At 43.1% G+C, this 26,795-nt stretch overlaps 1 protein-coding gene across 5 annotated transcripts in view; it reads right to left on the bottom strand.

Moving 5' to 3' along the window:
- Nucleotides 1–645: 645 nt before the first annotated feature.
- Nucleotides 646–26,795, bottom strand: part of LOC110510370 (histone-lysine N-methyltransferase 2A) — a 74,723-nt gene continuing 48,573 nt past the window's right edge. For all 5 annotated transcript variants that reach the window (XM_021591722.3, XM_021591744.3, XM_090226389.1 and 2 more), the window contains 7 exons: nucleotides 26,666–26,775; nucleotides 26,389–26,526; nucleotides 25,818–26,070; nucleotides 10,852–10,959; nucleotides 10,241–10,324; nucleotides 4,148–4,277; nucleotides 646–3,470 (listed from right to left, as the gene is read on the bottom strand). In XM_021591722.3, coding sequence (XP_021447397.3) covers nucleotides 3,195–3,470; nucleotides 4,148–4,277; nucleotides 10,241–10,324; nucleotides 10,852–10,959; nucleotides 25,818–26,070; nucleotides 26,389–26,526; nucleotides 26,666–26,775 — 1,099 coding nt within the window. In that variant the 3' untranslated portion in view covers nucleotides 646–3,194. The remainder of the gene's footprint in view (nucleotides 3,471–4,147; nucleotides 4,278–10,240; nucleotides 10,325–10,851; nucleotides 10,960–25,817; nucleotides 26,071–26,388; nucleotides 26,527–26,665; nucleotides 26,776–26,795) is intronic.

Raw genomic sequence — 26,795 nt, 5'->3', positions numbered from 1 at the left:
AACAATGGACAGTGGATGAAACAAAACGGTAATGATGAATAAATTATGCCAAATCATGCAAATATAACTTGTCTGTGTATAAGACAACGGTTGGGACTGCCAAGTTTTTCTGACAGACATGTGTACTATGCTGCATTGAGTTGGTTGGAACCTCTCCAGCACGCTGACAAATAAACAATTATTCAGTTAAGATTGAGTGTCCCTGTGTAAGAATTAGTTATGGATTTTTGTACCCCCTCTCCTAGAATTATTTTTGCATCTCAGCCATATCTGTCAATCGGATTGTTTTTTATTCGACAGAATTGGCTGTAGGGCAAACTGTATTTCATGGGAAGCGGGTGACAGCTATCAGCCTTCAAACTGTTACGATCAATAGGTTTCCTGTAAAGATCAGTATATAGAACATTATCCTCACACAAAATCGGAAGATCAAGGAAACTGATTTGATGTGCGTGACAGATGTGTGTCAGATCTCAGGCGCTCAGAACAAGTGTTTTTGTTCCCAACCTGGCCCTCACATTCATTTTTCATCTTATGTCAAACGTAATATCGCCAACCAATGATATTGCTGTATTTATACATTGCATGTTATATAAATGTCATATTAGCATTTGTTTAATTCAATTTTCAAATGATCAAGTCCAATTTGTTCAAACATCTTAACATCTTTATTAAGCAAATAACATTATAAATAAAAAAAGTGCATAGAAAAATTAAACGGGTTTAGAAATATGTATACAATTATTTACAAACTCAGGGTTTATTTGTACAAGGTAACAAAGACAAGTTCACACATATTTTCATGTCTTTTACACTTTGTTATACTTTAAAATAACCCTACCATATAGAACATACAGCTTTCTGAACCAGTTCTGGGAGAGATCGTCATGGTAACTTCAGGTTTACAACTAGTGCTTTGTATGCTTCATCGAACACACAGGCCAGCTCTGCAGGACATTAAAACCACGTTACTCTTATTATATTGTCATCATCCTCTTTTTTGCATTAGTATTCTTTAACATCTGTCAGAACAACTGAGGTAGAATCCTGGCAAGAGGTTAGGGAGTGGAGTGGGCATAGAGAAACCTGCTCTGAGCGGTGTTACAACATCAGGTTTTCAGCGAAAAAGGAAGCTAGGTTAAGGATAGCCGTATCCCTGAAAAAGATGCATCCTGTTATTGGCAAACTCTGCTAAGGGTGTAGATGATTGACAAATGGGAATACAGGCTCCATCTCACTGATTGGTCGCACAGGCTGGTGGGTTTAAGCTCTTCCTTACTGGGTATTATATTTCAAAAGGACAGTGCTCATTTCCTTTAGAATATTATCTGTACCTTGAAGGGTTCTCTGTAGCACGCAGATGGGAAGAACAGCATGACTCGAATGCTTGATATTCTCCTGTTATATGGCCTGCCGATACTAAGGCCTGCTGTACTTTCTCCATGAAAATTCTACCAGAACAAAGAAATACAATCAAAAACAATTAAAAAATACCTGCTTTAGAACAATGTCTTGTGTAAAGGCTGAAATGTAATACACAACTGTCCTCAAACATCAAGGTTCAAATAAGAGAAAGAAGAAGTAACAAAGTAAACAAAAAGAGGAAACGAGGGGAGGAGGATTTCCCACTAGACCACCATTTATACAAAGCACAGCTAGTTTCACCAGTCCAAAATCTGAACAGAAACATGAATAAATACAACTATTCTAGAGCTCAAGCAATCTCTTATTGTAAAGATGTGAACAACAGGGTGTACATTTGATGTCCTAATATGTCTGACTGAACTGACTGACAGCGTTGTCTAAAGTTGTATGACAGCAAATGTTAAGGTGCTGAGTGCATTCTCTCCCTATCTTGGTTTTACACCAAGACATTATTATCTCTTAAAGCCATCCTACTGAGCAACATACAGTACAGTACTGGCCTAATGCTATGCTTGAGATCTCTAGTGCACAGGGGTGCTGTCAGTCCACAGTCAGGTATATATAGAATTTATAACACATCTCTTAGTGGTGTAACATGGACAGTGTTCCACGCTTTGTGGTTGGCAGAGAATGTCAGAAGGAGAAGTCAGTACTTTGTTAACTCCAGTGACTGTTGAGAAATATGGAGTCTGGATTTTGTTAATTCACTAAAGATGTGCAACTGTTGCAAAGAAGTAGGCCTAATATTATTGCAAAAGGTAATCAGCATTTGCCATGATAGTAATAAAATATATTTTTAAATAAAAAAAGAGCTACACTCATCACTCTTGGATTGGGTAGTGTTTGCTACATGCAAAAATGGTGAAGGGAAAGTTCTTAAAGATATGATTTAGCTGCAGCAAACTCTTTAAGGGTGACACTGTTATCTAACCGTTTAACTGAACATAATGGAGGTCTCTTCCCCGGTCTGTGTGACAGGGGAGTGGAGAATGGATAGAAAAATAGGTATTATTTGCTGGGTCTCTGACCTAGGAGCCACAAAGTCTATGGCACATCATATCTAGCACCATGGTTCTCTGAACAGTCAACGGAAAGCAAATATGTACAACCTGACGCATGATGAGCTCTGTGAAAAATAATTTCAAATAAATAAAACAATGATTAATAAATCAAGTAAAGATGGAGATATGGCTAAGGGATCAACTAGAGAGGATGGAGCCAACATGATTATGGGTGTCGAAATTAAAAATCTCCCCCTGCCCCCCCAACAAAAAAAGATGAGGAATCTCTCGAAGTCTAGCTTTTCTGGTCCACCCTTATTTCAACAGAAAGTGCTTGACGTTATGGCGTCAAGGAAAATACCTTCATGCAACATAGAACCAGCATAACCACAATATGCGTTCAGTATCCTGTTCTCAAGAAAAAACCACACGCTATAACGGTAGCTACTTCCGCTCTCTTCTGTGGCGAACTTGCCCAACCTCTGGCAGATGCATATTGGTTAGGAGCCAATGTGAGCTTATGGATGCATGTCCCTGTGTGGCGGTCCTCTTCCCTCTTGCTCCCCATCTCCTGGCCCTGGTTCCTCTCCCAGTCTCTTCGTAGTGGCTCATCTTCCCCTGTATTTTCTCCTCCCCCACCTCCCAACCCAGTAAAACCTTAATTTAAGGCTTTTAACCTCTTCCTCTGTTGCCTCTGCTCTCACCCCGTTCCCTTGTGCCTTGTTTCCCCTGCAGAGACTGTGGCAGTACCAAGTCCTCCTCCTGCCCCTAGTTGAGGAAGCGTCTGCATTTCCGGGCCCCGCAGTTGCAGTTGAGCTTGCTTGCTGGGTCTTCGATGGGGAACTTGTAGTCGTAGGTGAGCTCCTCGCCCCGGTAGATCTTGCGCAAGGCGAAGATGACGATGTGCTTCTGGCCCTCCACGTTGATGACGCGCGAGTAGCAGTTGGGCTCGCACGAGTGGTTGATGAAGCGTGCCGCATTGCCGTGCATGGTGGCGTCCACCACGTCAAAGTCGTCGATACGGAACATGTAGCAGCCGATACCCTGTGGAGGAAGGAGGGAAAAGAGACAGGGCACTTAGTTTTAGTTTAACATGTATTATGTTGACCTCCCGGGTGGCGCAGTGGTTAAGGGCGCTGTACTGCAGCGCCAGCTGTGCCACCAGATCCCCTGGGTTCGCCCCCAGGCTCTGTCGTAACCGGTCGCGACCGGGAGGTCCGTGGGGCGATGCACAATTGGCCTAGCGTCGTCCGGGTTAGGGAGGGGTTGGCCGGTAGGGATATCCTTGTCTCATCGCGCACCAGCGACTCCTGTGGCGGGCCGGGCGCAGTGCGCGCTAACCAAGGTTGCCAGGTGCACGGTGTTTTCTCCGACACATTGGTGCGGCTGGCTTCCGGGTTGGATGCTAAGCACTGCGGCTTGGTTGGGTTGTGTATCGGCGGACGCATGACTTTCAACCTTCGTCTCTCCCGAGCCTGTACGGGAGTTGTGGAGATGAGACAAGATAGTAGCTACTAAAAACAATTGGATACCACGAAATTGGGGAGAAAACGGGGTAACATTTTAAAAAACATGTATTATGTACAATAATTATGTACAATTATGTATATTATGTACAATAACAATTAGTGGACTTAAAAAAGTCCACCAACTAAGGTCTCGTTGGGACAAACCATAGGGCTTATGTCGTCTCAAACACACTCTGGACTGATTGATCTCACCTTGCCATCGTAATACTTCTCTCGCTTGTCTGTGAGCACTGAGCGAATGACGATGCCGGCATACTCGATGACCATCTCCTGAGCATCGATGTTCCTCTTGCAGAACAGACCTCGGCCGTGGATAGCAGACCTACACCAGAGAGATGTCAGAAGAGGTTCAAGTATGAACAACAGTTGGCTATTAAAAAGATGCAATGGATCACATTTTATTATCTGAGTCAATGGAAATTCATGTTACTCATTTTGCAGCAGAATAACAGAGTAGCAGAAAAGGGAGAGGCAGGAAATATAAAGCATGCCTCAGTCCCTAGTTTGCTGTGATAGCTGTAGTGCAGTGGTTCCCAAACGTTCTATAGTCCCGTACCCCTCCAAACATTCAACATCCAGCTGCGTACCCCATCTAGCATCAGGGTCAGCGCACTCCGAAGTTTTTTGCAATCATTGTAAAGCCTGCCACACACAAACACACTATACGATACATTTCTTAAACATAAGAATGAGTGTGAGTTTTTGTCACACCCCAGCTCGTGGTAAGTGACAAAAAGCTCTTATAGGACCATGGCACAAATAATAATCAATATTTCTCTCTTTATTTAACCATCTTACATATAAAACCTTATTTGTTCATCGAAAATTGTCAATACCTCACCACAGGTTGAGAAGGGTGTGCTTGAAATTATGCACATAACTCTGCAATGTTGGGTTGTATTGGAGTCGGTCTTAAATCATTTCACACAGTCTGCTTGTATTTTGTTTTCATGCTAGTGAGGGCCGAGAATCCACTCTCACATAGGTACGTGGTTGCAAAGGGCATCAGTGTCTTAACAGCGTGGTTTGCCAAGGCAGGATACTCTGAGCGCAGCACAATCCAGAAATCTGGCAGTGGCTTCTGATTAAATTTGATTTACACAGAACCGCTTGTTGCTCTTCTTCAGATATCAGTAAGTGGACTGGAGGCAGGGCATGAAAGGGATAACGAATCCAGTTATTTGTGTCATCGGTTTCAGGAAAGTACTTGCGTAATTGCACATCCAACTCACTCAGGTGCTTCGCTATATCACATTTGACATTGTCCGTAAGCTTGAGTTCTTTCGCACACAAAAAAATCATACAATGATGGAAAGACCTGTGTGTTGTCCTTGTTAATGCAGACAGAGAAGAGCTCCAACTTCTTAATCATAGCCTCAATTTTGTCCCGCACATTGAATAGTTGCAGAGAGCCCCTGTAATCCTAGATTCGGATCATTCAGGCAAGAAAAAACATCACCCAGATAGGCAAGTCGTGTGCGAAACTCGATCTATTCTCGGTCTTAAATTGTATAGTTTATTTGCGTATTAGGATACCTAAGGTTTGATTATAAATGTTGTTTGACTTGTTTGGAAAAGTTTATTAGTAACGTTTGGGATTCATTTTGTATGCATTTTGATGGAGGGAAACAGGATGGATTATTGACTGAAGCACGCCAGCTAAACTGAGTTTTTATGGATACAAAGAAGGACATTATCGAACAAAAGGACCATTTGTGATCTTTTGGAGTGCCAACAGAAGATCAAATGTAAGGCATTTTTTATATCGCTATTTCTGACTTTCATGTCGCACCTGCCTGGTTGAAATATGTTTTTCATGTGTTGGTATGCAGGGCGCTGTCCTCAGATAATCGCATGGTTTGCTTTCACCATAAAGCCTTATTGAAATCTTACACGGCGGCTGGATTAACAACAAGTTAGGCTTTATTTTGATGTACTACACTTGTATTTTCATGAATATTAAATATTATGGTAATTTAATTTGAATTTGGCGCTCTGCAATTTCACCGGACGTTGTCGAGGTGTCCTGCTAGCAGCACGCCTTTCCCAAATTAACAAAGTTAACCATTTTCACTGTAGTGTCCAAAACGTCTTCAAGCTGTCAGGCATTCCCTTGGCAGCAAGAGCCTCTCAGTGGATGCTGCAGTGAGCAACTGTTTGCACGCGTTATCACTCCACTGTGTCTCCCTGTCATGGCTTTTGCACCATCAGTACAGATACCAGTTAACACAGTGTCCAAAGAGGGGCCAGAAGTATACAGAATGGTGTCGTCTGCGTAGAGGTGTACCAGAGAATCACCAGCAACAAGAGCAACATAATTGATGTATACAGAGAAGAGAGTCGGCCCGAGGATTGAACCCTGTGGCACCCCCAGAGACAGCCAGAGGTCCGGACAACAAGCCCTCCGGTTTGACACACTGAACTCTATCAGAGAAGTAGTTGGTAAACCAGGCGAGGCAATCATTTGAGAAACCAAGGCTGTCGAGTCTGCCAATAAGAATGTGGTGATTGACAGAGTCTAAAGCCTTGGCCAGGTCGATGAATACGGCTGCATAGTAATGTCTCGTATCGATGGCGGTTATGATGTCGTTTAGGACCTTGAGCGTGGCTGAGGTGCACCCATGACCAACTCTGAAACCAGATTGCATAGCGGAGAAGGTACGGTGGGATTCGAAATGGTCGGTAATCTGTTTGTTAATTAATTGTAACTACCCATCCCGGATCCAGGAGCGTTGTCATCAACTGACACTAATTAGCATAACGCAACGGACATAAATATTACTAGAAAATATTCATATTCGTGAAATCACAAGTGAAATATATTGAAACAGTTTAGCCTTTTGTTAATCACCCTGTCATCTCAGATTTTGAAATTATGCTTTACAGCCAAAGCAAGACAAGCATTTGTGTTTACCTTTGATGAGCTGCGGATGTTTTCACTCACAAGACTCCCAGTTAGATAGCAAATGTTCCTTTTTTCCAAAAATATTATTTTTGTAGCCGAAATACCTCCGTTAGTTCTTCACGTTTGGCTGAGAATTCGACCGGAAATTGCGGTCACGACAACGGCGAAAAATATTCAAAATTAGCTCCGTAATATCGACAGAAACATGGCAAATGTTGTTTATAATCAATCCTCAAGGTGTTTTTCAAATATCTATTCAATAATATATCAACTGGGACAGGTGGCTTCTTAGTAGGAAAGAGAGAAACAATGGCCGCATTTGTCTCTTACGCACAAAACACTTTGAGAGACTCCAGCTGACCACTGACGTAATGTTGACGTTCAGGCTCATTTTTCAAAATAAAAGCCTGAATCTATGTATTGTGACACTAGACACATTAAGGAAGCCATAGAAAAAGGAATCTGGTTGATATCTCATTCACTGCTCAATAGGGACGCATAGGAACGCAGAGCTTTCTAAATTAGAGTCCCTTCCTGATTGGATTTTCTCAGGCTTTCGCCTGTAATATCAGTTATGTTATACTCACAGACAATATTTTTACAGTTTTGGAAACTTTAGAGTGTTTTATATCCTAAGCTGTCAATTATATGCATATTCTAGCATCTTGTCCTGACAAAATAGCCTGTTTACTTTGGGAACGTTATTTTTCCAAAAATGAAAATAGTGCCCCCTAGATTCAACAGGTTAACCTCTCTGGGATATGTGGGACGGTAGCGTCCCACCTGGCCAAAAGACAGAGAAAATGCAGAGCGCCAAATTCAAATAAATTCCTATAAAATCAAACGCTCATGAAATCACACATGTAAGATACCAAATTAAAGCTACACGTGTTGTGAATCCAGCCAACATGACAGATTTCAAAAAGGCTTTTCGGCGAAAGCAAACGATGCTATTATCTAAGGATAGCACCTCCGTTAAACAAAAGAGAGAAAATATATTTCAACCCTGCACGTGAGACAAAACGCAGAAATAAAATATAAATCATGCCTTACCTTTGACGAGCTTCTTCTGTTGGCACTCCAATATGTCCCATAAACATCACAAATGGTCCTTTTGTTCAATTAATTGCGTCCATATATATCCAAAATGTCAATTTATTTGGCGCGTTTGATCCAGAAAAACACTGGTTCCAACTTGCGCAACGTGACAACAAAATATCTCAAAGGTTACCTGTAAACTTTGCCAAAACATTTAAACTACTTTTGTAATAAAACTTTAGGTATTTTTGAAAGTAAATAATTTATCAAATTGAAGACGGGATGATCTGTGTTCAATACAAGAAGAAAACAAACTGACGCTAGCTTTCTGGTCACGCGCCTCTATCAAACAGTATACTTGAAGTGACCCTCGTTTTGAACAGGGCTACTTCTTCATTAAACAAAGGAAAAACCTCAACCAATTTCTAAAGACTGGGGACATCCAGTGGAAGCGGTAGGAACTGCAAGCAAGTCCCTTAGAAAATCTGGATTCCCAATGAAACCTCATTGAAAAGAGAGTGATCTCCAAAAAAAAAATCTGAATGGTTTGTCCTCAGTGTTTCGCCTGCTACATAAGTTCTGTTATACTCAAAGACATGATTCAAACAGTTTTAGAAACTTCCAAATCTACTAATAATAGTTATATCTTATCTTCTGGGGATGAGTAGCAGGCAGTTGAATTTGGGCATGCTTTTCATCCAAAATTCCAAATGCTGCCCCCTATCCTAGAGAAGTGAACTAACCTCCAGACGAGCTCCAATGCCATACAACGCTCCTTCCATGGCCTCCAACTGCTCTTAAATGCAGGGAAAACTAAATGCATGCTATTCAACAGATCACTGCCCACACCTGCTAGCCTGTCCAGCATCACTACTCTGGACGGCTCGGACTTAGAATACGTGGACAACTACAAATACCTAGGTGTCTGGTTAGACTGTAAACTCTCCTTCCAGACTCACATTAAGCATCTCCAATCCAAAATTAAATCTAGAATTGGCTTCCTATATCGCAACAAAGCATCCTTTACTCATGCTGCCAAACATACCCTTGTGAAACTGACCATCCTACCGATCCTCGACTTCAGTGATGTCATCTATAAAAAATCCCCCAACACTCTACTCAACAAACTGGATGCAGTCTATCACAGTGGCATCCGTTCTGTCACTAAAGCCCCATACACTACCCACCATTGCGACCTGTACGCTCTCGTTGGTTGGCCCTCGCTTCATACTCGTCGCCAAACCCACTGGCTACAGGTTATCTACAAGTCTCTGCTTGGTAAAGCCCCGCCTTATCTCAGCTCACTGGTCACCATAGCAGCACCCACTCGTAGCACGCGCTCCAGCAGGTATATCTCACTGGTCACCCCCAAACCAAATTCCTCCTTTGGTTGCCTTTCCTTCCAGTTGTCTGCTGCCAATGACTGGAACGAACTGCAAAATCTCTGAAGCTGGAGACTCATGTCTCCCCACTAGTTTTCAGCACCAGCTATCAGAGCAGCTCACAGATCACTGCACCTGTTCATAGCCCATCTATCTACCTACCTCATCCCCATACAGTATTTATTTATTTTACTCCTTTGCACCCCAGTATCTCTACTTGCACATTCATCTTCTGCACATCTACCATTCCCGTGTTTAATTGCTATATTGTAATTACTTCACCACCATGGCCTATTTATTGCCTTAACTCCATTATCTTACCTCATTTGCACTCGCTGTATATAGACTTTTTGTTTTCTTTTGTTCTACTATGTTTAGTTTATTCCATGTGTAACTCTGTGCTGTTGTATGTGTCGAATTGCTATGCTTTATCTTGGCCAGGTAGCAGTTGCAAATGAGAACTTGTTCTCAACTAGCCTACCTGGTTAAATAAAGGGGGAAAAATAAAACCTACATGAGCAGCAGAATTCCCGTGAGAGAGTAACGGTTAATGTGATTGGATGTTAATTTTTGACATTGTGTTGTTATTTTACTTAACACTAGATAGTTTAATTTTATTTTTGGCAGTGAAACGAGGCTACTCAGGCGAGAAAAAAACCTCACCCAAATGTATAGCCACGTTGGAAAATATAAATGGACTGTTTGAAAATGTGAAAAAAAAAGTGAACCCACATTTTTATTTAGCGTACCCCCGACGGCATTGCGCGTACCCCAGTTTGGGAAAATCTGCTGTAAAGAACCACAGTGACTGCTTCCTGTCAAGACAGACCGCAAATTACCTTTGTGGGGTCAGTTTCCACCCCACTGAGAAACGCATGAGCTCTTTAGCCCAGAATCATGATCATAGTCACAGGCTCTGTCCATAGTTTTGGCTTTGACCAGGACGAGTTGTGTGCTGACCTGTACACGCCTACAGCCTCCTTCGATGTCCTTTCCAGATGTCTGAAGCGCATGGCCATGGGGAGCTCCAAGCTCGTTGCACGTCTAGGAGAAAAGGGATAAGCAGAGAAGATGATGTGCTTCTGACCTTTCACGTTGAACTCTGAGAAAAGAGTCACTAGAGACTAAGACAAGAGGGTAGAACACATTTGTAACGTTGCTTGATTGGGGGAGGTAGTTGCAGAAATGACAGAATGGTTTAGTCCAACCACAAAGATCACTTTAGGGGAGTTACAAATACAGGAATGGACAACATTTCAATAGTGAATTAGTCACAGCTATAAAAACGATTGTGTAAACCTGTAGCTGTACAGCTGGCTCCTTTGTTACTCATCAGGCTGAACAAATACATTGATATGTCTACCAATTTATAAATGGATCAGTTGTTGATGTGAAAGTTGTTTTTCAAAGGAACAACATTTGCGGCCATGTTCAACAAGTTCTAAGAATGTTCCGCTAGACAAGATCTTTCATGGACTAGCTACTGCAGTATTTAAGCCAAAGTTCCCTTTTTTAAGATATTAGCTAGCTTCCTTTGCGATGGCCAGCATACAATAACTCTGTAATCTGACCTTGTGGATTTGAGTGGGACTTCATCCTCCTCCTCATCGTAGGGGTTGGTGTCAGGGAGCTGGCGGTGCTGGGAAGCCAGGAAGTTGAACATGTCGAAGGTGGACTTCCTGTAAGAGAAGACAGGAACAAGGTGTTACGTAAAATTTTACAGTATGCAGACTTTCTTTATCATAGTTATTTTGCCCAGCACTGGTGTAGAATTTGGGATGTGGACATCACCCACACACTCTTCATATGTTAATGAAAGGAGCAGCATAGACGTCATACAGGTCTTATTTCCAGCTTACTCAGACTGTGGAGTTGGAGTTAACACTCACATCGAAATACAACAACCACAGACATCCTTTGTTCCTCTAAACCTGACAGCTGTCTACATTCAAAACAGACATTTCACCAATACTCCACACAGAGACTAGCTTCCACTTTGAAGTTGAAAACCACCTACAGAGGGGAAAACCCAGATTCTTTAAACATTTGCTAGACTTTAGTGCTATGGGTTGACCAACTGCAAGGTGGGGACAAAATAATACCGGTTCCCACCATTACACTTGTGGTGATTTGTGGTGACACTACCGTTCAAACGTTTGGGGTCACTTAGAAATGTTCTTGCTTTTGAAAGAAAATCAATTTTTTTGTCCATTGAAATAACATAAAATTGATTAGAAATACAGTGTAGACATAGTTAATGTTGTAAATACTATTGTAGGTGGAAATGGCTGATATTTTATGGAATATCTACATAGGCGTACAGAGGCCCATTATCAGCAACCATCACTCCTGTGTTCCAATGGCACATTGTGTTAGCTAATCCAAGTTCATCATTTTAAAAGGCTAATTGATCATTAGAAAACCCTTTAGCAATTATGTTAGCACAGCTGAGAATTGTTGTTCTGATTAAAGAAGCAATAAAAATGGCCTTCTTTAGACTAGTTGAGTATCTGGAGCATCAGAATTTGTGGGTTCGATTACAGGCTCAAAACGGCCAGAAACAAATAACTGTCTTCTGAAACTCGTCAGTCTATTATTGTTCTGAGAAATGATGGCTATTCCATGCGCAAACTTGCCAAGAAACTGAAGATCTGGTACAAGCTGTTTACTACTCCCTTTACAGAACAGCACAAACTGTCTCTAACCAGAAAAGAAAGAGGAGTGGGAGGCCCCGGTGCACAACAGAGCAAGAGGACAAGTACATTAGTGTCTCTAGTTTGAGAAACAGACGCCTCACAAGTCCTCAACAGGCAGCTTCAATAAACAGTACCCGAAAAACACCAGTCTCAACGTCAGCAGTGAAGTGGCGACTCCGGGACGCTGGCCTTCTAGGCAGAGGACCTCTTGCTCAATTGTGCACTGGGGCCTCCCACTCTTTCTATTCAACAGTCATTTTCAACATTAACAATGTATTTCTGATCAATTTGATGCTATTTAAATGGACACATTTTTGTTGCTTTTCTTTCAAAAACAAGGACATTTCTAAGTGACCCCAAACTTTTGAACAGTAGTGTACATGCAAATTAATATTAATACCGTTAATACCATCCTGATGTCCTAGCCGTGTCTGAATCCTGGCTTAGGAAGGCCACTAAAAATTCTGAAATTTCCATCCCCAACTACAACATTTTCCACCAAGATAAAACTGCCAAAGGGTGTGGAGTTGCAATCCACTGTCTGCAGAGTTCTGTCATGCTATCCAGGTCTGTGCCCAAACAGTTCAAGCTTCTACTTTTAAAAATCCACCATTCTAGAAATAAGTCTCTGACTGTTGCCGCTTGTTATAGACACCCCTCAGCCCCCAGCTGTGCCCTGGACATCATATGTGAATTAATTGCCCCCCATTTATCTTCAGAGTTCATAATGTTAGGTGACCTAAACTGGGATATGCTTAACACACCGGCCGTCCGACAATCTAAGGTAGATGCCGTCAATCTCACACAAATTATCATGGCACCTACCGGGTACAACCCTAAATCAGTAAACACGGGCACCCTCATATATATCATCCTGACCAACCTGCCCTCTAAATACACCTCTGCTGTCTTCAACCTGGATCTCAACGATCACGGTCTCATTACCTGCGTCCGTAATGGATCCTCGGTCAAACGACCACCCCTCATCACTGTCAAACGCTCCCTAAAACACTTCAGCGAGCAGGCCTTTCTAATAGACCTGGCCCGGGTATCCTGGAAGGATATTGACCTCATTCCATCAGTAGGATGCCTGGTTATTCTTTAAAAAGTGCTTTCCTCACCATCTTAAATAAGCATGCCCCACTCAAAAAATGTTGAACTAAGAAAAGAAAAAGCCCTTGGTTCACTCCAGACTTGAATGCCCTTGACCAGCACAAAAACATCCTGTGGCGTACTGCATGAGCATCAAATAGCCCCTGTGATATGCAACTTTTCAAGGAAGTTAGGAACCAATATACACAGGCAGTCAGAAACGCAAAGGATAGCTTTTTCAAACAGAAATTTGCATCCTGTAACACAAACTCCAAAACGTTCTGGGACACTGTAAAGTCCATGGAGAATAAGAGCACCTCCTCCCAGCTGCCCACTGCACTGAGGCTAGGAAACACTGTCACCACCGATAAATCTACGATAATCTAGAATTTCAATAAGCACTTTTCTACGTCTGGCCATGCTTTCCACCTGGCAACTCCTACCCCGGTCAACAGCTCTGCAACCCCAACCTGCCCACTTTCTCCTTCACCCAAATCCAGATAGCTGATGTTCTGAAAGCGCTGCAAAATTTGGACCCCTACAGATCAGCTGGGCTAGACAATCTGGACCCTCTCTTTCTAAAACTATCCGCCGCAATTGTTGCAACCCCTATTACACCTCTCTTTCGTATCGTCTGAGATCCCTAAAGATTGAAAGCTGCCGCGGTCATCCCCCTCTTCAAAGGGGGAGACAATGTAGACCCAAATACAAACTGTTACAGGCCTATATCTATACTACCCTGCATGCCTTTCTAGTCTTTGAAGGACAAGTTAACAAGCAGATCACCGACCATTTTGAATCCCACCGTACCTTCTCCGATATGCAATCTGGTTTCCGAGCTGGTCATGGGTGCACCTCAACAACGCTCAAGGTCCTAAACGATATCATAACCGCCATCGATAAAAGACAATACTGTGCAGCCTTCTTCATCGACCTGGCCAAGGCTTTCGAATCTGTCAATCACCACATTCTTATCGGCAGACTCAATAGCCTTGGCTTCTCAAATGACTGCCTCGCCTGGTTCACCAACTACTTCTCAGATTGAGTTCAGTGTGTCAAATCAGAGGGCCTGTTGTCCAGACCTCAGGCAATCTATGTGGGTGCCACAGGGTTCAATTCTCGGGCCGACTCTTTTCTCTGTATACATCAATGATGTTGCTCTTGTTGTTGGTGATTCTCTGATCCACCTCTACGCAGATGACATCATTCTGTATACATCTGGCCATTCTTTGGGCACTGTGTTAACAAACCTCCAGAAGAGCTTCAATGTCATACAACACTCCTTCCGTGGCCCCCAACTGCTCTTAAATGCAAGTAAAACTAAATGCATGCTCTTCAGCCCGATAGCTGCCCGCACCTGCCTGCCCGTCTAGCATTACTACTCTGGACGGTTCTGACTTAGAATGTGTTTTACATTTGCACACACTGTATATAGATTTTTCTATTGTGTTATTGACAGTAGTGTTGTTTGTGTCGCACTGCTTTGCATTTATCTTGGCCAGGTCGCAGATGTAAATGAGAACTTGTTCTCAACTGGCCTACTTGATTAAATAAAGGTGAAATATATATATATTTTTAACGGTAGTTGTTTTTTGCATACATCATCCAGGAGGATCCTCTTGATGGGGCTGTCCATATCGGCAGACTGTGATATGGCCATTTCTTGGAGAGACTCCTTCCCCTCCAGGAGACTGTCAAATATGACAACACCACCCACAACGAGTGTTGCTGTGCAGCTTCAATGTGGGACTCTTATGCTTCTCACTTTGCTTGGTGAGGTAGATTGCTGCTATAACTTGATGACACCTCACATACATAACCATTTCCTTGGCTCTCTTGTAGAGTGTATCCATTGTTTTCAGTGCCATGATGTCCTTAAGGAGCAGATTCAACGCATGAGCAGCACAGCCTATGGGTGTGATGTGAGGGTAGGACTCCTCCCCTTTAGACCAAGCGGCCTTCATGTTCGCAACATTGTCTGTCACCAGTGCAAATACCTTCTGTGGTTCAAGGTCATTGATGACTGCCTTCAGCTCATCTGCAATGTAGAGACCAGTGTGTCTGTTGTCCCTTGTGTCTGTGCTCTTGTAGAATACTGGTTGAGGGGTGGAGATGTAATTAATTATTTCTTGCCCACGAACATTCAACCACCCATCAGAGATGACTGCAATACAGTCTGCTTTCTCTATGATTTGCTTGACCTTCACTTGAACTCTGTTGAACTCCGCATCCAGCAAATTAGTAGATAAAGCATGTCTGGTTGGAGGGGTGTATGCTGTGCGAAGAACATTCAGAAATCTCTTCCAATACACATTGCCTGTGACCAGAGGTGAACCAGTTGCATACACAGCTCGAGCAAGACATTCATCAGCATTTCTCTGACTACGTTCCTCCATTGAGTCAAAAAAACTTCCAGGAGGACCATGAGCTGTTGCTATGGATAAGGTGTCTCATCATTTTCACCTCGAATAGGAGTAGAGGGACTTTTGTCAAAGGTAGCTTGTTGTGAGCACAGAGGGAACGTTATTCACTTTGCCAGATGATTTTTCATGTTTGTTGCATTCCTCACATACAGTGGGGCAAAAAAGTATTTAGTCAGCCACCAATTGTGCAAGTTCTCCCACTTAAAAAGATGAGGCCTGTAGTTTTCATCATAGGTACACTTCAACTATGACAGACAAAATGAGAAGAAAAAAAATCCAGAAAATCACATTGTAGGATTTTTTAATGAATTTATTTGCAAATTATGGTGGAAATTAAGTATTTGGTCAATAACAAAAGTTTCTCAATACTTTGTTATATACCCTTTGTTGGCAATGACAGAGGTCAAACGTCTTCACAAGGTTTTCACACACTGTTGCTGGTATTTTGGCCCATTCCTCCATGCAGATCTCCTATAGAGCAGTGATGTTTTGGGGCTGTTGCTGGGCAACATGGACTTTCAACTCCCTCCAAAGATTTTCTATGGGGTTGAGATCTGGAGACTGGCTAGGCCACTCCAGGACCTTGAAATGCTTCTTACGAAGCCACTCCTTCGTTGCCCGGGCGGTGTGTTTGGGATCATTGTCATGCTGAAAGACCCAGCCACGTTTCATCTTCAATGCCCTTGCTGATGGAAGGAGGTTTTCACTCAAAATCTCACGATACATGGCCCCATTCATTCTTTCCTTTACACAGATCAGTCGTCCTGGTCCCTTTGCAGAAAAACAGCCCCAAAGCATGATGTTTCCACCCCCATGCTTCACAGTAGGTATGGTGTTCTTTGGATGCAACTCAGCATTCTTTGTCCTCCAAACACGACAAGTTGAGTTTTTACCAAAAAGTTATATTTTGGTTTCATCTGACCATATGACATTCTCCCAATCTTCTTCTGGATCATCCAAAATGCTCTCTAGCAAACTTCAGACGTGCCTGAACATGTACTGGCTTAAGCAGGGGGACACGTCTGGCACTGCAGGATTTGAGTCCCTGGCGGCGTAGTGTGTTACTGATGGTTGGCTTTGTTACTTTGGTCCCAGCTCTCTGCAGGTCATTCACTAGGTCCTCCCGTGTGGTTCTGGGATTTTTGCTCACCGTTCTTGTGATCATTTTGACCCCACGGGGTGAGATCTTGCGTGGAGCCCCAGATCGAAGGAGATTATCAGTGGTCTTGTATGTCTTCCATTTCCTAATAATTGCTCCCAAAGTTGATTTCTTCAAACCAAGCTGCTTACCTATTGCAGATTCAGTCTTCCCAGCCTGGTGCAGGTCTACAATTTTGTTTCTGGTGTCCTTTGACAGCTCTTTGGTCTTGGCCATAGTGGAGTTTGGAGTGTGACTGAGGTTGTGGACAGGTGTCTTTTATACTGATAAGTTCAAACTGGTGCCATTAATACAGGTAACGAGTGGAGGACAGAGGAGCCTCTTAAAGAAGAAGTTACAGGTCTGTGAGAGCCAGAAATCTTGCTTGTTTGTAGATGACCAAATACTTATTTTCCACCTTAATTTGCAAATAAATTCATTAAAAATCCTACAATGTGATTTTCTGGATTTTTTTTCTGATTTTGTCTGTCATAGATGTCATCATTCATCTGTCATCCTTTCCCAAGATGGCATAGCAGTTCAGACGTATTTTTGTCCTCGTCCTGTCGTGTATATAAATATATAGATATATTTACAACTTTTTTTCACATACATTTTTAATTTTCCAAAAACTCATCTTCAGAACACTCTCCTGCAATCCGCTTCACCAATTTATATTTATATAAAAAAGTATTATTTACCTCAGATCTGTAATCCTCCGAGAGGCTAGCCAGAAATTAGCCAGAAGCTAGCCAGAAGCTGGTCCAGAAGCTACTCTGAAGCTGGTTCAGAAGCTAGTGAGCTTATTTACTGGCTAATCGTTAGTACTCAGCTAACCACGGTTTGTGGTCATCGGCTGTCCTTTGGCTCGAGAATCTATCGGCAGTTTTGTACGGCGCGGTGCAGCGCGGCTCGGAACAGAACATACCGGATTTCGGCCGCTGGCTCTGGACATCCATACTTGGATCTCACAGCTAGCTAGCTGCTATCCGTGTGACTATCGGCTTTCGTCGATTCCGGAGCTAACATCAATTGTTCCGGAGCTAGCCAGCTGAAGAGTTTCATCAATCACTCCTGGGCTGCAGTCACCTATCCGGACCCGTTTTGCTGCCTACGCGGAGCCCCACCGGGCCTTCACAGTTGGACTGCCGACGTTGTCTACCCGAGGGAATTGTCCGGCTGGCTCCTCCGGCGCAACGTTGCCTGGGCGCCCATCTGCGGCCTGCTAGCCGCTGGCTATCTTATCGGCTGCTATCTGAATAGACAATCGGACAATTTTTATTTTATTTTTTATTTATTTATTTATTTTTCTTCTTGGGCCTCTATAACTATATCTATTGTTTTTATTTTTGTTGTTGTTGTGTTATTTGGATTAATCCCCTCTACCACACGGAAACCCACTAATCTACTGACGTTCGGAACGCAAGAGTTGGCTAATAACAGACCTCCATTCTATGCTAGCTTGCTCCTATGCTAGCTTGCTACCGATTTAGCTGTCTAAATCGCCGTGACCCCCAACCAACCTCTCCACTCACTGGACCCTTTTGATCACTCGACTGAGCATGCCTCTCCTTAATGTCAATATGCCTTGTCCATTGCTGTTCTGGTTAGGGTTTATTGGCTTATTTCACTGTAGAGCCTCTAGTCCTGCTCATTATACCTTATCCAACCTATTAGTTCCACCACCCACACATGCAATGACATCTCCTGGTTTCAATGATGTTTCTAGAGACAATATATCTCTCTTCATCACTCAATACCTAGGTTTACCTCCACTGTATTCACATCCTACCTTACCTTTGTCTGTACATTATACCTTGATGCTATTTTATCGCCCCCAGAAACCTCCTTTTACTCTCTTTTCCAGACGTTCTAAACGACCAATTCTTATTGCTTTTAGCCGCACCCTTATTCTACTCCTACTCTGTTCCTCTGGCGATGTAGAGGTGAATCCAGGCCCTGCAGTGCCTAGCTCCACTCCTATTCCCCAGGCGCTCTCTTTTGACGACTTCTGTAACCGTAATAGCCTTGGTTTCATGCATGTTAACATTAGAAGCCTCCTCCCTAAGTTTGTTCTATTCACTGCTTTAGTACACTCTGCCAACCCGGATGTTCTAGCTGTGTCTGAATCCTGGCTTAGGAAGACCAACAAAAATTCACACATTTTAATTCCAAACTACAACATTTTCAGACAAGATAGAACTGCCAAAGGGGGCGGTGTTGCAATCTACTGCAAAGATAGCCTGCAGAATTCTGTCCTACTATCCAGGTCTGTACCCAAACAATTTGAACTTCTACTTTAAAAATCCACCTCTCTAAAAACAAGTCTCTCACCGTTGCCGCCTGCTATAGACCACCCTCTGCCCCCAGCTGTGCTCTGGACACCATATGTGAACTGATTGCCCCCCATCTATCTTCAGAGCTTGTGCTGCTAGGCGACCTAAACTGGAACATGCTTAACACCCCAGCCATCCTACAATCTAAACTTGATGCCCTCAACCTCACACAAATTATCAATGAACCTACCAGGTACCTCCCCAAAGCCTTAAACACGGGCACCCTCATAGATATCATCCTAACCAACTTGCCCTCTAAATACACCTCTGCTGTTTTCAACCAAGATCTCAGCGATCACTGCCTCATTGCCTGCATCCGTAATGGGTCAGCGGTCAAACGACCTCCACTCATCACTGTAAAACGCTCCCTGAAACACTTCAGCGAGCAGGCCTTTCTAATCGCCCTGGCCGGGGTATCCTGGAAGGATATTGATCTCATCCCGTCAGTAGAGGATGCCTGGATATTTTTTTTAAATGCCTTCCTAACCATCTTAAATAAACATGCCCCATTCAAGAAATTTAGAACCAGGAACAGATATAGCCCTTGGTTCTCCCCAGACCTGACTGCCCTTAACCAACACAAAAACATCCTATGGCGTTCTGCATTAGCATCGAACAGCCCCCGTGATATGCAGCTGTTCAGGGAAGCTAGAAACCATTATACACAGGCAGTTAGAAAAGCCAAGGCTAGCTTTTTCAAGCAGAAATTTGCTTCCTGCAACACTAACTCAAAAAAGTTCTGGGACACTGTAAAGTCCATGGAGAATAAGAACACCTCCTCCCAGCTGCCCACTGCACTGAAGATAGGAAACACTGTCACCGCTGATAAATCCACCATAATTGAGCATTTCAATAAGCATTTTTCTACGGCTGGCCATGCTTTCCACCTGGCTACTCCTACCCCGGTCAACAGCACTGCACCCCCCACAACAACTCGCCCAAGCCTTCCCCATTTCTCCTTCTCCCAATTCTGCTCAGCTGATGTTCTGAATGAGCTGCAAAATCTGGACCCCTACAAATCAGCCGGGCTAGACAATCTGGACCCTTTCTTTCTAAAATTATCTGCCAAAATTGTTGCCACCCCTATTACTAGCCTGTTCAACCTCTCTTTCGTGTCGTCTGAGATTCCCAAAGATTGGAAAGCAGCTGCGGTCATCCCCCTCTTCAAAGGGGGTGACACTCTTGACCCAAACTGCTACAGACCTATATCTATCCTACCATGCCTTTCTAAGGTCTTCGAAAGCCAAGTCAACAAACAGATTACTGACCATTTCGAATCTCACCATACCTTCTCTGCTATGCAATCTGGTTTCAGAGCTGGTCATGGGTGCACCTCAGCCACGCTCAAGGTCCTAAATGATATCTTAACCGCCATCGATAAGAAACAATACTGTGCAGCCGTATTCATTGATCTGGCCAAGGCTTTCGACTCTGTCAATCACCACATCCTCATCGGCAGACTCGACAGCCTTGGTTTCTCAAATGATTGCCTCGCCTGGTTCACCAACTACTTCTCTGATAGAGTTCAGTGTGTCAAATCGGAGGGTCTGCTGTCCGGACCTCTGGCAGTCTCTATGGGGGTGCCACAGGGTTCAATTCTTGGACCGACTCTCTTCTCTGTATACATCAATGAGGTCGCTCTTGCTGCTGGTGAGTCTCTGATCCACCTCTACGCAGACGACACCATTCTGTATACTTCTGGCCCTTCTTTGGACACTGTGTTAACAACGCTCCAGGCAAGCTTCAATGCCATACAACTCTCCTTCCGTGGCCTCCAATTGCTCTTAAATACAAGTAAAACTAAATGCATGCTCTTCAACCGATCGCTACCTGTACCTACCCGCCTGTCCAACATTACTACTCTGGACGGCTCTGACTTAGAATACGTGGACAACTACAAATACTTAGGTGTCTGGTTAGACTGTAAACTCTCCTTCCAGACCCATATCAAACATCTCCAATCCAAAGTTAAATCTAGAATTGGCTTCCTATTTCGCAACAAAGCATCCTTCACTCATGCTGCCAAACATACCCTTGTAAAACTGACCATCCTACCAATCCTCGACTTTGGCGATGTCATTTACAAAATAGCCTCCAATACCCTACTCAACAAATTGGATGCAGTCTATCACAGTGCAATCCGTTTTGTCACCAAAGCCCCATATACTACCCACCATTGCGACCTGTACGCTCTCGTTGGCTGGCCCTCGCTTCATACTCGTCGCCAAACCCACTGGCTCCATGTCATCTACAAGACCCTGCTAGGTAAAGTCCCCCCTTATCTCAGCTCGCTGGTCACCATTGCATCTCCCACCTGTAGCACATGCTCCAGCAGGTATATCTCTCTAGTCACCCCCAAAACCAATTATTTCTTTGGCCGCCTCTCCTTCCAGTTCTCTGCTGCCAATGACTGGAACGAACTACAAAAATCTCTGAAACTGGAAACACTTATCTCCCTCACTAGCTTTAAGCACCAACTGTCAGAGCAGCTCACAGATTACTGCACCTGTACATAGCCCACCTATAATTTAGCCCAAACAACTACCTCTTTCCCAACTGTATTTTATTTATTTATTTTGCTCCTTTGCACCCCATTATTTTTATTTCTACTTTGCACATTCTCCCATTGCAAATCTACCATTCCAGTGTTTTACTTGCTATATTGTATTTACTTTGCCACCATGGCCTTTTTGCCTTTACCTCCCTTATCTCACCTCATTTGCTCACATCGTATATAGACTTGTTTATACTGTATTATTGACTGTATGTTTGTTTTACTCCATGTGTAACTCTGTGTCGTTGTATCTGTCAAACTGCTTTGCTTTATCTTGGCCAGGTCGCAATTGTAAATGAGAACTTGTTCTCAACTTGCCTACCTGGTTAAATAAAGGTGAAATAAAAAAATAAACAAATAAAAAGATGAAGTGTACCTATGATGAAAATTACAGAGTTCTCGCTCATCTTTTTAAGTGGGAGAACTTGTACAATTGGTGGCTGACTAAATACTTTTTTGCCCCACTGTATGATTTGGCACAGTATTTGCAAATGTACACAGCTTTTCCTTCTACATTAGCTGCAGTGAAATGTCTCCACACGTCAGATATTGCACGTGGCAATATCCTGTAAAGATTAGAAACAAACGAGTAAAAATAAAATAAAAATACAATTCCATGTAGAGAAAAATAGTTAACCTCTTTGGGCTGGGGGGCAGTATTGAGTAGCTTGGATGAATAAGGTGCCCAGAGTAAACTGCCTGCTACTCAGGGCCAGAAGCTAAGATATGCATATTATTAGTAGATTTGGATAGAAAACACTGAAGTTTCTAAAACTGTTTGAATCATGTCTGTGAGTATAACATAACTTATGTAGCAGGCAAAACCCCGAGGACTAACCGTTCTCTGTCTGTTCAGTGAATTCTCATTGGCAAACAATATTTCTTAGGCACTTGTTTTCAGTTCCTACCGCTTCCACTGGATGTCACCAATCTTTGGAGTTTGGTTGAGGTTATTCCTTTGTGCAATGAAGAAGTACGGCCATCTAGGAAATGGGTAACACTGTTGAGAGTTGCGCAAGACTTGAAAAGTAGCGTTAGTTTCCTCTCGTCCTCTATTGAAAACAGATAGACCAGTCTTCAATTAGATTGATTATTAACGTTTAAAAATACCCAAAGTTGTATTACAAAAGTAGTTTGAAATGTTTTGGCAAAGTTTGCAACTTTTGAGATATTATGTAGTGACGTTGCGCAATTTGGAAGCTGTTTTTTTCTGGATCAAACGTGCCAAGTAAATGGACATTTTGGATATATATGGATGGAATTAATCGAACAAAAGGACCAAATGTGATGTTTATGGGACATATTGGAGTGCCAACAAAAGAAGCTCGTCAAAGGTAAGGCATGTTTTATATTTTATTTATGCGTTTTGTGTAGCGCCTGCAGGGTTGAAATATGCTACTCTTTGTTTACTGTTGTGCTATCATCAGATAATAGCTTCTTATGCTTTCGCCAAAAAGCCTTTTTAAAATCTGACATGTTGCCTGGATTCACAACGAGTGTAGCTTTAATTTAGTATCTTACATGTGTGATTTAATGAAAGTTTGATTTTATATCATTTTATTTGAATTTGCCGCGCTGCATTTTCCCTGTCTTTTGGCCAAGTGGGACGCAAGCATCCCCATAAGAAGTTAAACTGTTTGAATGATGTCTGTGAGAGTAACAGAACTCATATGGCAGGCAAAAACCGGAGAAAAAATCCAACCAGGAAGTGGGAAATCTGAGGTTCGGAGATTTAAGTCTTTGCCTATCCAATATACAGTGTAAATTTGGTCCGATTGCACTTCAAGGCTTCCACTAGATGTCACCAGTTTTTAGAACCTTGTTTCAGGCTTCTACTGTTAAGGGGGAGCGAATAAGAGCTGTTTGACTCAGGGGTCTGGCAGAATGCCATGAGCTATGTCACGCGCGCAGCCGTGAGAGCGAACTGCATTCCCTTTCATTTCTAAAGACAAAGGAATTGTCCGGTTAGAATATTATTGAAGATTTATGATAAAAACATCCTAAAGATTGATTCTATACATCGTTTGACATGTTTCTACAAACTGTAATGGAACTGTTTTGACTTTTCACAAGTGCCTGCACCTTGTGAATTTGGATTTGTGAACTAAACATGCGAACAAAAAGGAGGTATTTGGACGTAAATTATGGACTTTATCGAACAAAACAAACAATTATTGTGGAGCTGGGATTCCTGGGAGCGCATTCCAATGAAGATCAAAGGTAAGTGAATATTATAATGCTATTTCTGACTTCTGTTGACTCCACAACATGGCGGGTATCTGTATGCCTTGTTTTGGTGGCTGAGCACTGTACTCAGATTATTCCATGGTGTGCTTTCGCTGTAAAGTTTTTTTGAAATCGGACAGTGGTTGCATTAAGGAGAAGTATATCTTTAATTCCATGCATAAAACTTGTATTTTCATCAACATTTATGATGAGTATTTCTGTAAATTGATGTGGCTCTCTGCAAAATCACCAGATGTTTTGGAAGCAAAACATTACTGAACATAACGCGCAATTGCAAGCGGAGATTTTTGGATATAAATATGAACTTTATCGAACAAAACATACATGTATTGTGTAACATGAAGTCCTACATGAAGTCCTATATAGTCCTATGAACGCCATATGATGAAGATCAAAGGTTTGTGATTAATTCTCTTTCTATTTCTGCGTTTTGTCACTCCTCTCTTTGGCTGGAAAAATGGCTGTGTTTTTTCCCGTTAACGGGATCTCAGCCGTAAGAATAAGCTGCAAGGAGGCATGAGGACTGCAGATGTGGCCAGGGCAATAAAATGCAATGTCCGTAGTGTGAGACGCCTAAGACAGCACTATAGGGAGACAGGACGGCTGACCATCCACGTAGTGGCAAGCCACGTGTAACAACACCTACACAGTATTGGTACATCTGAACATAACAACTGCGGGACAGGTACAGGATGGCAACAACAACAACAACTGCCCGAGTTACACCAGGAAGGCACAATCCCTCCATCAGTGCTCAGAGTGTCCGCAATAGGCTGAGAGAGGCTGGACTGAGGGCTTGTAGGCCTGTTGTAAAGCAGGTCCTCACCAGACATCACCAACAACAACGTTGCCTATGGGCACAAACCCACCATCGCTGGCCCAGATGGGACTGGCAAAAAGTGCTCTTCACTGACGAGTCGCGGTTTTGTCTCACTCGGGTGATGGTTGGATTCGCGTTTATTGTCGAAGGAATGAGTGTTACACCGAGGCCTGTACTCTGGAGCGGGATCGATTTGGAGGTGGAAGGTCCGTCATGGTCTGGGGCATTGCAGGCAATCGCAACGCTGCGCGTTAAAGGGAAGATATCCTCCTCCCTCATGTGGTACCCTTCCTGCAGGCTCATCCTGACATGACCCTCCAGCATGACAATTCCACCAGCCATACTGCTCGTTCTGTGCGTGATTTCCTGCAAGACAGGAATGTCAGTGTTCTGCCATGGCCAGCGAAGAGTCTGGATCTCAATCCAATTGAGCACATCTGGGACCTGTTGGATCGGAGGGTGAGGCCCAGGGCCATTCCCCAAGAAATGTCTTGCAGGTGCCTTGGTGGAAGAGTGGCCACACCAGATACTGACTGTTACTTTTGATTTTGACCCCGTCTATGTTCAGGGACACTTTATTCCATTTATGTTAGTCACATGTCTGTGGAACTTGTTCAGTTTATGTATGTTGTTGAATCTTGTTATGTTAATACAAATATTTACACGTTAAGTTTGCTGAAAATAAACGCAGTTGACAGTGAGCGGAGTTTATTTACTAGTTAATAAAATATATTCACCCCACCCAGTATTGTAATCAAAACTTACCAGAAAGCATGTTGTCCTTGACTCAGACAGTGTAGTAGTGTGGGCACAATAGCATCTCATTAGTGTGCAAGATCTTGAGAATCAGCTGTACATGTAATGGAAGAGTGGACTGCACGTGATGGTAGAATGCACTGTGCATGCAGAGATTTGCAATTCCATTGAATTGGGATAGTTTAACCAAAATATGCCACAAAACCTAGAATTGCCTTGTGTATCCCACAAAAAAGGTTCTCAAAAAATTCCCATGGGCAATTTCCAGAAATTTACCGGAATGTTTCCGACCCTTTGCAACCCTACTCATGATACCGAGGAAGTGTTGGTGAAATGTTGACAATATATGTAAGATGAATCTGTAAGACAACTCAGACCCAATTTACAAATTACACTCCAAAATAATGACTTCCCTTTTAATATCTATATTTAACTTCCAGGGCCCCTGAAGTGAACAGAACACAGGGACACTGACCTGAGGTAGACCTCAGAGCGGGCACATCCAGAGGGGTTGACAGGCAGGTCCTCCTCTTGGCTGATCTGTTTAAAGAAGCGGAAGGCGTGGCTATGGCAGCGGCGGGCCCCCTGGAGCTGCTCCACCAAAAAGACCACTGTGTCGTGGAGCAGGCCCAGCATACGGACACCTGTCATCCCAGAGAAGGACAGCTGCCTAAGCCTTGCCCCTGCCCGCGCCTCCTGGACACAGTCTATCACTGCCCTCCAGGCAACTGAGGAGGGAAAGGAGGGGGCAGAGAAATAGAGAGAGAAGAGTAAGACGTGAGTAACACAGCATAACACACAAATGTAATACATATGGAAATTAGCCTACATTTTGTGCTAGATGGTTTATTACACAAGTTAATTCTAGCCAAGTACGAGAACAAACATTTTTCATAATCTTATGTTTAGTCACATGTAGAAATAGTGGGTATTTGTACAGAAATCATTGCCTTGAGTGTTGGGAAATGTAATTATTTCTAAACGAACACTCCACAGATAAGACACATGCAGTCTATTAATTTGCCCTTTCTTCCCTGAAACCTCACCCTCTATGCTGTCTGCCTCCACACTGAAGCCGTCATCACTTTTGATCTCGAAGCGAAGGTGGGGCTGGTCTCGGCTGGGGGGACACTCATCGTCCTCGTCTGATGGCAGCAGCTCATCATCTGAGCATGATACAGCACCTGACAGGATGGGAATACCACAGGGTATTTTCAAATCAGGCACACTTGTTTACAGGTATAAGAAGTATCATCAGTCATCATCATCCAAGTCATCGTCATACAGACATACTGTTCATACGGTACCATTACACATAAGTACCTGAGTATTTGTTCCAGTCAGTCAGGGCACTGCGGCCCACTCCGTCCCAGTTCTGTTTACCCATGTCCCCCCCAAATCGAGGTATAGACAGGCGGTCCCAAGGCCCTGGCCTGTGAGGAATATAACAAGA

This window comes from Oncorhynchus mykiss, chromosome 3, assembly GCF_057628025.1.
Source record: "Oncorhynchus mykiss isolate SJ-2025 chromosome 3, ASM5762802v1, whole genome shotgun sequence".
NCBI lineage: Eukaryota > Metazoa > Chordata > Actinopteri > Salmoniformes > Salmonidae > Oncorhynchus > Oncorhynchus mykiss.
Note: the sequence above shows the minus strand (reverse complement) of the source record. Positions and strands in the feature narration are given on the sequence as shown.